This window comes from Pecten maximus, chromosome 7 (genome assembly GCF_902652985.1).
Source record: "Pecten maximus chromosome 7, xPecMax1.1, whole genome shotgun sequence".
Classification (NCBI taxonomy): domain Eukaryota; kingdom Metazoa; phylum Mollusca; class Bivalvia; order Pectinida; family Pectinidae; genus Pecten; species Pecten maximus.
The window spans coordinates 13,232,000-13,245,437 of NC_047021.1; the positions used below are offsets into that span (position 1 = coordinate 13,232,000).

Here is a 13,438-nt window from a genome sequence, read left to right on the forward strand (position 1 = left end):
TGAATTGAGTGGCCAATGAGTGAATTGAGTGGCGAATAAGTGGATTGAGAGGCCAATGAGTGGTGGAGTGGTCAATGAGTGCATTGAGTGGCCAATGAGTGGTGAAGTGGTCAATGAGTGCATTGAGTGGCCAATGAGTGGTGAAGTGGTCAATGAGTGAATTGAGTGGCCAATGAGTGAATTTAGTGGCGAATAAGTGGATTGAGAGGCCAATGAGTGGTGGAGTGGTCAATGAGTGCATTGAGTGGCCAATGAGTGGTGAAGTGGTCAATGAGTGCATTGAGTGGCCAATGAGTGGTGAAGTGGTCAATGAGTGAATTGAGTGGCCAATGAGTGAATTGAGTGGCGAATAAGTGGATTGAGAGGCCAATGAGTGCATTTCGTACAGTAGTTCATGCGGATACTTTCTTTCGCCGTCCTGATTAAGAAGATATATATAGCTTAATTCATAACAGGTCTAAATATGGTAGTAGTTTAGTTATCGTGTTTAGCTTTAGAATGTTAATGTCGTATGAATTGGTTACCAGATTTTATTATTAGATCCAATAGTTAAAATTTGATTTGGTACAAATATATCAATAGTTATTAGATCGGACAGGACTTGTTCCCCGTCGTCAATATCGCCTCACTGATGAAGATTGCAGGTTGTTAAAACCTAAGCCTATCATTGATTCCGCCATAATCTGCACTGATTAGAATTACATGAAATACGTCCTGACCGATTTAATAATGATTATTATTGATCTATTCATACCAAATTAAGTTTTAACTATTGGATCACTAACAATAACATGATTTTATCTTAATAATTAGTAAAACGGATTCTCTTATGAAAAGTCTCCTACACAAGGCCAGCACTGATAGGGCAGTGGTCTATGGCGATGATTTGTTGGTTTATTTCCCCATAATGGTCAGTTCTCTTTGCATGTCAACAATATTATAAATTTCAAAGTGACAGGTCATTGCTAGCGATAGCGCTATGAAGATGTGATAGATTATTTCCTGATAATTTGAAGTCTATTTGGTACTTTTCCCCCTCAAAGTACAGAACAATAATAACACATTAAGACACACACATATATTATCGAGACGCATTTTGATATGAATACGGTGTCACCACATGGCATAACTAATTGAATAGTTCATACAAAAGAAATTAAGAGACCACTAGAACTACCAAGAGGAAGTAGTGAGTGTGTTTGCATTTCCTGAATACCTTTACATCTGGGTGGATTATTATTTTACATTTTCAGACATTAACAATTCGTGAAATAGTTATCCTGCTATAAGGCGAGCAGTGATGTAGCCATTAGTTATCCTGCTATAGGGCGAGCAGTGATGTAGCCATTAGTTATCCTGCTATAGGGCGAGCAGTGATGTAGGCATTAGTTATCCTGTTATAGGGCGAGCAGTGATGTAGCCATTAGTTATCCTGCTATAGGGTGAGCAGTAATGTAGCCATTAGTTATCCTGCTATAGGGCGAGCAGTGATGTAGCCATTAGTTATCCTGCTATAGGGCGAGCAGTGATGTAGCCATTAGTTATCCTGCTATAGGGCGAGCAGTGATGTAGCCATTAGTTATCCTGCTATAGGGCGAGCAGTGATGTAGCCATTAGTTATCCTGCTATAGGGCGAGCAGTGATGTAGCCATTAGTTATCCTGCTATAGGGCGAGCAGTGATGTAGCCATTAGTTATCCTGCTATAGGGCGAGCAGTGATGTAGCCATAACAACAAATAAGTGATGAGGGGATATCTTTATTATTTCAAACACGATTGGCATGTATATTTGTTTTTATTTCACGTATATTCCTTAATTGACATATACTAAACAAATGGAATTGACACATGCATACGTCTCAGTCACAATAGGACACGTGGACACATTTTAGATCACGTGACAATAGTATGACATCTCTTTGGCATTATTTTGCCTTACTTGGAAACAACAACTCTTTACTCTTTAAAATTACAAATTAACGCGTGTCAGATTGTATTCAGCATCAATATGAAAGCAATCTTTGTATAAGACAAAACCTGACGCCCGATATGTCAAGTAAAATGTTCTCACAGTTGTTTCATTAATTCATAATGTAATTAAACTATCGATTTTATATTCAATTCTAGAACATGTCTATTTCATTGATAATGACATTGTGTAAGGTTAAATGACTTCATTGTTAAGTGTTAATCGGAGACGTTAAAACTGGGAAGATTATTAGATAGGAATTAAACACAACTCTGTACTCCCTGACAGGGGTGATTTATACCTCTTTCTAAAATGATATAAAACATCTCCGTGTTTTTTCAAATTAGTTATGATATGGACGAATTCGAATATTAATTTTGTTATTCTATCTTATTTCTGGACAACAGACATGTCTGTTGACATTATATTGATAATTATTGATATATATATTGTCTAGTATGTAATTGTCTACTACCAGCATAACTGTTTATCATTAGCCTTAGTCAATGTATAGGAAACGTTAACAATACTTAATTTATCAAAATAGATAAAGTTAGACATAGCCAACGAATTTCAGTTAATTATTCAATATAAATACAATATCATTATTATTATTCTGTCACTTTCACTTTCAAAATAATTCCATTAGTGATAAGGCTTAATGCTTTCTAGAGTACTTTCTTCAATTATAAAATGACAGATTCGATTAAAGATTAACGAAACGAACTCCTTAAATGCTTCTCTGAAAGCAAAAGTAATTGTTTTAATTGTGTATGGGTGTTTGAGATGGCGTGAGGGTAATTAGAGTTTAAGATTTGACAACATTTTCTAATCTCGCGTGCCGACTGTCAGTCCAGGCTCAGTGGTTGGTGAGGCAGTGTGTATTGATTAGTGACAGGAGGCTCAGTATAACTCTAGGGCAACCGCGGTGGATACCTGTGTGTGATAGTACTCCGGGGTTATATTTACTGTATATTCCTAAACACGCCTCGTCCAGTGGTGTTGAGTGTCCAGTCAGCGTCTTCTTGACGTTTTACATATTACGTATTATCTACAGAGAAATGTGCCTATGTTGTAAAACAGACACATCTATGAATCTATTTACTTTGTGAGGTCAAAAGTTCAAATTGGGATACGGGCACGTGATATGTTTACGGATTTTATTAGTAGAGTGTGATTCACAGTGAGAGACATCTGATTTTTAAAATCCGGTAAAATTCTGCTACCAAGACTGCCATCATGGCTTCCGAGAGTGCCAGTAAACCAGCGGGCAAGACAGTGTGTATCGCGATAGACGGTAGCGACACAGCCAAATACGCCCTCGACTGTAAGTATCGACTACTGAACTCTAGGAGTCATGTTTATTAATATGCGGTTTAGGACTTGTTAACACGTTTCGTGAGTTATCCTGTACCAATGTATATAATATTATCTACGCAATGTATATTGTTTTATAAGACCGCACTGAAACATGACATGCATGATGAGTATAATATATCATTATGTAAAATACACTGGATTGTTAGCACACCTGTATCCTAAACACTTGTATTATAATCGTTACTGCCTACCTGCAGCAGACAACAAACTGGTGCTGAAATCTTAGACTGGCATATACTACATTCTTGGAGAACATTTTGATACATTTAAACTTTATCAAACTTCAACAAGGTTAGCATAATCATGAATTCCTTAAAATTTAGATACTTTAAATGCATTTAGTTCTGCTGTTATGCGGATGTTAAAACGTATTTAAATCAGTTACGATAACAGTGCTTTAACACTATAATGTCAACGGCTGTAGTTCTATCATACCTACATACATGTATGTAATTGGACTCGTGTAAAACTTGTTCCCGAACACGATGTGCTAACAACATGTGTTATCTATGAACTGCCTAAGACAAGGTCATCCTCTGCCTTAGATAAGGACTATTTACGACAGTTAATAGGAAATTACTGTTACAGATCCAGGACTTCACCTGTCGTGTACAAAGGTTATCTTCTCTGCTTTACTCTTGAAGGCAGAGGTCGTTTTCTTTAGGCGAGCGTCAAAGGAAATCGGGATATATTGTCTCTCAATAATGAAGATATCATCACGGAAGGAGCACCATGCTCCATATCATAAATATCGTTATCAGTAAAGTGTCGTCATCACGAACCTTTATCAAGGCAGTTTATCATCATTTGAAGACCACTTTTCCTTCTATACTGAACCTATGGGAGTACATATGCGATTTTTGTATTAGTTTAACAGTATGTCCTCTCTGGTCAGAAGCATAAATATGACTTAGTAATGTGTAGTGCATGCATACTTCTTATTGCTACTAGTGTACCCCAAGGAATATTGATGTATTCCAGACATGCCATTGACGTATAATAAATAATTAATTGTACATGTTTCTATATGTATAACACTAGCAGGAACATCAGAAACGGCATGTCTACCAATATAAGGACCGGAGGAAAACGAAATATGTATTGCCAATATCACGTTCATATCACTTTCATATTACATTCGGGCTGCCCTTTATAGTTATAATAGTATTGAAACGTACTAACTGTGTATAGACACTTCTGACATATGGAAATAATGCGTCCCTAGGTCAACTTTCATCAATAGTATTATAGCACACTGTTTCAGAGTAATATCGCTCTCACGTTCAACATGCTCTAACTCTAGAAATTCGTCAGAAAACGCCAACATACATGTAATGGTGTTCTGTCCTATAGTGAAATATGTATGACGAGTGTAATCTCCTAGCCTGCTATTTACCCGATAACCACCCGCTGTACACATTTCTACCCTAGTACGAACTAGGAATACACTCTTCCAGCCTTCTTTTCAACTGATAAACATGGCTAACAATGGATTCACTCTTCCAGCCTTCTATTCAACTGATATTTATGTTTTTATTCAGTAAAATGCGCTGTAAATATTTCTGTTCTAGTGCTAACAATGAATTCCCTATTTCAGTCTTGTATTCACCTGATATTTGTGTTTTTATTCAGTAAAATGCGCTGTAAATATTTCTGTTCTAGTGCAATACATACAATGATTCCTTCAAACATTGTTGAACCTGTTTGATTCAGTAAATCGCTCCATTTCATGATTACATTTGCTCCTGCGGTACACCATGATCGTCGTGTTTTGATTACATTTACTCCTGCGGTACACCATGATCGTCGTGTTTTGATTACATTTACTCCTGCGGTACACCATGATCGTCGTGTTTTGATTCAGTAAATCGCACCATTTCATGATTACATTTACTCCTGTGGTACACCATGATCGTCGTGTTTTGATTCAGTAAATCGCTCCATTTCATGATTATATTTACTCCTGCGGTACACCATGATCGTCGTGTTTTGATTCAGTAAACAATTCGGATAATGATCAAACTCATCCCTTCTCACAGTACTGAGTCTAATTCGGCATACACTATAAACATAGTCCCCACGGACCTGTCCTCACGAGGCAGTTAATATAATGAAATCAACGTGTTTCAAATTAGTTCGTTTGATTCCAGCGAATGCGATGCCCACAGATGTGAGTACTTAGCTACCATATGCTGCGGTGAAGTGAGCACTTGTTTGTCTTGTTTTCCCTCGAGATATTTATAATGGAGATGATGGCCTGTTATAAAAAGTGAGAAGGGCATGTAAATACCATATCAACGACATAATGAACATGTATGAGATGGCCAATGGCTACACGTTTGTTCTTGTCACATTGAGTTCCTCTGGCTTATAGAAACTAATTTTCGACTGTCATAAACAGAACACTATGCTAGCTAACGACTGATGAAAGATAATAAGGTCTTGTTTGACACCTTGTTAATACGTCGAAATTTCCAAAATACCAGACCATGGCGCATAAGTCGCATGTCTTGCATACAATCCTTCTTAAAATTCATATTCTGTAAACATTTTATAATTAATTTCTGTAATGATAAGTAATTGAACCGCGGGAACAATGCAGACAAATTGATGCAGAACTCTTCAAAGACGATTTGTTTTTATTAGAAGTTGTATTGGTTACCCAATCACCGTGTCAACTGTGCCGTCGTACCAGCTTCTAGCCCCAATATCGCTGTTTGTGACAAGTTTTATAAGCACTATCCCTGTAAATAGCTATGGTGGTAGACAAGAGTCCTGATAAACAATATCGACAAGTGCAAGAGTTACCTAATAGTTTAGGGCCGATTTATGTTACCTAAGTACACAACAATTTGTTGTACAGACTTCGATTATTATGTCTCTATGGCCGTACGTTATAATCACCATATACAGACTTTTCACCACATGATCGCGATACTGCTCACGCTGCCAAACAGTGTCAAAATACAAAGCTGATGGCACCTTCCGAACGAACGAATTAAGGTTGAGAGCAGTTTGCTGAATTTAGTGTTAATACTTTTAAAGAACTGCCAATATCTGATGTAAAGTATAAAAGTGCATCGTTTCCAGCAGACCTTATCAGTGCTGAAACTATTAATTATAGAAAGCCTGATCCTTTAAATGCACACTTTGGTGATAAAGTGAATGTGTAACTTTAATAGCTGTTGTTTTTATTTGAATAATAAGGATTGTTTTTCGTATCGGTTTCCCACAGAACACTATTGGCTCAGCCTCTTTGTCGTCTTATATCGTGATCGTTCCCAGCAATGTCACCTTAATGAACAGCTTTATCTCTTTATTCCTGTGACCAATTTGACGTTTGTTAAATTTTAATGACCACAACAGTCTAATCTGCCTACATTATGTATTCCCAATATTAAGTTTCTTTGTACCTTATAATTAAGACATGTTTGAAGTTCGTTGATGTGTCTGGTAGTTCCATGGTCGTTACCTGGGTTGGACCATGGTATGACCATGTGACTCAATACCAGGGGTGGACCTAACAGAAGACGTTTACCAGTACGGAACACCAGGTCCATGTTTTCTTCGTATTTTTGTTTAATGATGGTCTCAGTTTAATTCTGAATTTCGTTCATATATGTCTTAAATTTTATATGTTTTGAATTGGGATTACAGTTTCACTTACACCTCGATAGTTTCGTGATGATTTTATGAGCTATCAGGCCTCGGGATAGATGGATGAGTTCTCTAACGGTAAAAATCAGATGAAAAAATATGTGTGGCATATTCAGAAGTTCTGAAAGAAAATGTTACAATAGGTTTTAAAAGCACTTTGACCTCCGCTAGTTTGGAAAACACCAGACATACAATGTACATCGATCTTGTATAGATGGAATGGTGCAGTGAAAACGATAACTCTGGCTTAATGAGTTGAATTATTGTTTTTCTGAAGCGCTGAATATTTGCTTCTAAATTTCTAGGGACTATGTATGTATAATTGCCTTCAGGTTCCTGCGAAAAAAGCGGCGTTTCTCGCGGAGAGATTTTATTCTATTTGAAGAATACTTACGATTGAAGTTTTTGTATGCTGTTATCAGATACACTGTAACTTATATTGTATATTAGAAGACGGGTACTGTATGTGGTACAGGAAGTGATCCCACTTCCCGACCTGCCCGACCACGTGGGTTTCACGTGGTACTTCATTTTAAGATGCAGTCCAGTGCTTCCACCCGGGCCACCAAGAGTGATTGATATGTTAATAAAATTTGTTTCGCAATTGTTGTAAACGCAATAAAGTTAATATTTTGTCATAGTCAACATCTTATTTTGCGCGAGTTTTATGTTACATATACCATGTTTTCATTATAAAATGGCCAGTTAAATGTCAGCGTTATGTTCATTATTAATTAAGCTGTATACATAATTTGATAGTATACCCTATAAATGATGGGAATGAAGGTAGTGGAGAACCTGGACATTTAAAAGGCCCTCAGTTTTTATATTGATATCCCGTTGCGCTGCATCAGTATTGGCACATATACGCGGTATATAGATGTCCTGTTGAGAACCATTGATTTTACTGTACCGACATGTATTTACGTACCACTATAATGCTGGTAATGATCCATGAAAACCATATAACCCTCTTTATGTCGGACTAGTATATATACATATATAGCAATAATCGATAAAACAAAGAAGGTCTTTACAACATTTTGATAGGGTATCTTAAGAAGGCGATGATGTAAAGAGTTTGCCATATAGATATTCACTGAGGCGTGGTCAATTTCTGCCACAAACTGAAGGAGGTAACGATCGAAGGAATTTGTTCTTAAGGTAATGAAAATACTGTTAGCTTCTACCAGCATCTTAATGTGCATGACTAGCATCTGGTAAACAGGGTAAACGTTGATTTAAACACTAGTGAGTTTGAAATGTGATCCACTATTCCCAAAGGATGCTGTAGTGTCACGCTTGGTATCTAAAATATCATCGACTTAGCAGTAGTTCGTAGCTCGATAGTGCTGACAGATACTTCGAAGTGATCACAAATCTAGCCAAGCGTTTACTAATTTCATTAATACTGAAACGTTGAGATGCTAGGTTAAGATTGTCCGGAAGATCAACCAGAATAGTTGACAGAATCTATATCAGGCAATCATTCTCATTTCTCGATGAATTCACTGTGATACTTGTTTTCCCGCCGAGCTTCATTACCAGTCTGATCCCTTCGGGGCCTCGTGCACTGCTCAATCCAAATTTAATCATATCTCGTTTTCAGACATGATTATTTCTCGCGACCGTCTTTTATACATCCTCATTTACTGTTGTCTTCTGAAATCAACAGATACGGACATCAGCAGTTCCGAGTACATGTCCCAATTGAATTAAGTGTACTTTCAATGTTCATACCGATTTATTATTTTTTTAATCCCTAAAGGAGTAAGCTTATAAATATGATTTGTGTACCCTTGTTACCATTGTAATACATCGCCATGACGACGGTCATGTATTTAGCTGTCAGGATGCCCCCATTGGATCTGTAAATGGTATGTTAACGTTTTGTACTTGATGACTACTTGTTACACAAAGTTCGTAGGGAAAAATATGTCTATCAACTACACGATTTTCAATTAGGTGTATGTACTGTAAGAAACCTGAGATAGTAAATGTCAAAGATGTCATGAATATTGCATGATGTAATCAATGACGGCAAACATTTTATAATATCATTATGAACCGCGTTGTGATCTGTGTATAACGTATTGATTAGTAGACGACGTTGTGATTGGTGTTGCGATGTGTGGGCAGCCTTGTGATTGGTGGACGACGTTGTGATTGGTGTTGTGATTTGTAGGCAGCCTTGTGATTGGTGGACGACGTTGTGATTGGTGTTGTGATTTGTAGGCAGCCTTGTGATTGGTAGACGACGTTGTGATTGGTGTTGTGATTTGTAGGCAGCCTTGTGATTGGTAGACGACGTTGTGACTGGCGCTGTGATTTGTAGGCAGCCTTGTGATTGGTGGACGACGTTGTGATTGGTGTTGTGATGTGTGGCCAGCCTTGTGATTGGTGGACGACGTTGTGATTGGTGTTGTGATGTGTGGCCAGCCTTGTGATTAGTGGACGACGTTGTGATTGGTGTTGTGATGTGTGGCCAGCCTTGTGATTGGTGGACGACGTTATGATTCGTCGATGACATTTTTAAAGGTTGGATGATGTTGTGAAGGGTGATAGGGATTGTGAAATTGGGATGACGTTGTGGAGATAGATGATGATGTGAAGGGTCACTCGGCACGCGACCTCAGATTTGATAAGAAAGCTTCAATTTTGTAACTAGGTAACTATTCCTCTCGCAAACGTTCTAAATTCAATATTACGATTCATTAACTACACCAATAGTGTTTTCCTCACAGTCATTCAGGAGTGCATGTAAATGGTGTTCCGGCGAGCAAATTGCTTAATATTTTGACATTTTTCTACGCCTATCACATCCGGGGATTGCAGGAATGTGAAGGGTGGATGGATGGTGTTTTGAAGGATTGCAGGGATGTTAGGGGTGGATGGATGGTGTTTTGAATGATTGCAGGGATGTGAAGAGTGGATGGATGTTGTTTTGAAGGATGACAGGGGTGTGAAGGGTGGATGGATGGTATTGTGAAGGATTGCAGGGATGTGAAGAGTTGATGAATGTTGTTTTGAAGGATGGCAGGGGTGTGAAGGCTGGTAGGATGGTGTTGTGAAGGATGGTAGGAATGTGAAGGGTGGATGGATGGTGTTGTAATGGGTGGCAGGAGGTAAAGGGTGGGTGGATGGTATTTTGAAGGATGGTAGGGATGTGAAGGGTAGTAGGCATTGTGAAAAAGTAAATCAGGTTGTGAAGGGATAGTATTGTAAAGATTGAATGACGTTGTTTAGGTTGTATGATATATGTTTATTGTTGATATCAGGTGTTGTGAAAGATGGATACTGTTGTGGATGACGTCGCTGGGGGTTTTGATCTTAGCTGATTATGTTGTATCCTAAAATAAATCACAACGTGATTTCTAACGTCTGAACCTAAATGAAGATGAATTCCTTGACTCCGGGTTGGCTAGTACACTGATTGACCCAGTATGCAACTATCAAGGCTTAATAAAGGAATTATGCCATCTGGATTTCAATTATAAAATACCGAAATTACATGTATCTCAATAGCATACCCTTAAGATCCTCTCTATCAACTATTGATTACCCGTATTTCGAACTGGAACAATGCCACCGCAAAAATGTTGAATATGCCAACATTGTGCTAAGCCTAAGGAAGCTTTATCAGCGTGTACTGAATGCAGCTAGAAGGAAGGTTATTATCAAGATAAACGGTAACTATAAACAATATAAGGAAGAGTCTGTTTAATAATAGATGTTCTACATTATTCAATTATGTTTAAATTACTCATTATTTCATAATTAAGAATGACCTAAAGGGTCAACCGGATTTGACAACAGGACCCAGCGTGGCCATTTTCTTCTCTCTACCTTTATACGTATTGTCCAGATGGTTGTGATGTGCTACTTTCCATGAATCATCAAATATGCCACACCAAAATGAGTAATTGTGAACCAGGGAGCTAATCTTATTATAAAATAACCAAATAAGCCGCTCAGTTTGATGCTACCATCCCTAATTTGTTTCGATATTCGTCTTTCCTCATTGTCATTGATTTACTAAACAAACATATGTTGCGTCCACTGCAAGACAATTCGCCATTGCATGAACAGAGGTGATACAGAAACGTTTCTGGGAGGTCCCTTTGTAATAATTCATCAAAATTGCCAAGTCAAACCACTAATAAAATGAAACATTCCATTTATTTCATCAATCGTTTGATTTCTCGACGGCGATGATCGACATATCCTGACTGAAATTAATACCCAGTCATGTACGAAAGTTCACATGTAAAATGTATCGTTCAGGCATTTTTGGAATGTTAAAGAAAAGGAAGTACATTATGAATATCAGTAATAGAGTGATGTTTCATGCTACCTATAGAAGTCTGCATTGTCAAGTAAGATCGGTTGATTTAGGTACATCACGGGTTTTAGTGCGATTGGTCGGTATAGTGGATACATCATATCTGTCTTTTGTTGTTGACTACAGTTAGTCGGTATAGTGGACACATCATATCTGTCTTTTGTTGTTGACTACAGTTAGTCGGTATTGTGGACATCATATCTGTCTTTTGTTGTTGACTAGAGTTGGTCGGTATAGTGGACATCATATCTGTCTTTTATTATTGACTAGAGTTGGTCGGTATAGTGGACACATCATATCTGTCTTTTGTTGTTGACTACAGTTAGTCGGTATTGTGGACATCATATCTGTCTTTTGTTATTGACTAGAGTTGGTCGGTATAGTGGACACATCATATCTGTCTTTTGTTGTTGACTACAGTTAGTCGGTATTGTGGACATCATATCTGTCTTTTGTTATTGACTAGAGTTGGTCGGTATTGTGGACATCATATCTGTCTTTTGTTATTGACTAGAGTTGGTCGGTATAGTGGACACATCATATCTGTCTTTTGTTGTTGACTACAGTTAGTCGGTATTGTGGACATCATATCTGTCTTTTGTTATTGACTAGAGTTGGTCGGTATTGTGGACATCATATCTGTCTTTTGTTATTGACTAGAGTTGGTCGGTATAGTGGACACCATATCTGTCTTTTGTTATTGACTAGAGTTGGTCGGTATAGTGGATACATCATATCTGTCTTTTGTTGTTGACTACAGTTAGTCGGTATAGTGGACACATCATATCTGTCTTTTGTTGTTGACTACAGTTAGTCGGTATTGTGGACATCATATCTGTCTTTTGTTGTTGACTAGAGTTGGTCGGTATAGTGGACATCATATCTGTCTTTTATTATTGACTAGAGTTGGTCGGTATAGTGGACACATCATATCTGTCTTTTGTTGTTGACTACAGTTAGTCGGTATTGTGGACATCATATCTGTCTTTTGTTATTGACTAGAGTTGGTCGGTATAGTGGACACATCATATCTGTCTTTTGTTGTTGACTACAGTTAGTCGGTATTGTGGACATCATATCTGTCTTTTGTTATTGACTAGAGTTGGTCGGTATTGTGGACATCATATCTGTCTTTTGTTATTGACTAGAGTTGGTCGGTATAGTGGACACATCATATCTGTCTTTTGTTGTTGACTACAGTTAGTCGGTATTGTGGACATCATATCTGTCTTTTGTTATTGACTAGAGTTGGTCGGTATTGTGGACAAGAGTTGGTCGGTATAGTGGACACCATATCTGTCTTTTGTTATTGACTAGAGTTGGTCGGTATAGTGGACACATCAAATCTGTCTTTTGTTGTTGACTAGAGTTGGTCGGTATAGTGGACACATCATGCTCTTGTGTTCGTATATTCATGGTGATTTTTGATGAATGTTTTTGCAGCCAAATTACATTGAAGGTGGGTTTTGTTTGATGATTGATGTTTATCTGGGTCAAATCATGTCCATGTTGTGTTCCTGGCAGTGGCCGGTCGATATCAAGTCATTAAATGTGATTGTTCGACATGTACATATTAGTATTTGATTGTTGATGAGGTATCGCTTTAATTCTGATGATATGAACTATCTTCCTTGTCCTTTTGGATTTATATTTATGACGAAAGTGACTCTACTGAAGTTACATTTCAGATAATGTGTGTGCTCCATTTTTCAATATATTTCTAAAATTGGAGGGGGGGGGGGGGGGGGCATCAAACACATCGTATCACAAATCAAGTCTGAAAGTGAAGGTATGACATGTGTTGTAAATTTTGCCAATAAGTTTACAACCGAATACGTTGCTTGTGACAGCCTGTTTTCTCACACGAGGTAGAAAACAGTTAGATTTCAGATAAATTATCTTTTACTAAGATTCACCTTTACCAATAATATAGATCAATAACGTCATAGGGAAAAGTAGTTCCTAACGCTGAGGAACTTTTTCTTAACCTAGATTATATTGACCAGGAGGCACATCAAAGAAGGTAATGTTATATACCTAATACAGTGATAAAGTAAGTAAAAGACTCACATCTGACGTATCCAGTCATTT

At 37.7% G+C, this 13,438-nt stretch overlaps 1 protein-coding gene across 1 annotated transcript in view; it reads left to right on the plus strand.

Moving 5' to 3' along the window:
- The first annotated feature begins 2,873 nt into the window (after positions 1-2,873).
- Positions 2,874-13,438, plus strand: part of LOC117331662 (universal stress protein in QAH/OAS sulfhydrylase 3'region-like) — a 35,309-nt gene continuing 24,744 nt past the window's right edge. The window contains exon 1 of the mRNA XM_033890488.1: positions 2,874-3,295. Coding sequence (XP_033746379.1) covers positions 3,208-3,295 — 88 coding nt within the window. The 5' untranslated portion in view covers positions 2,874-3,207. The remainder of the gene's footprint in view (positions 3,296-13,438) is intronic.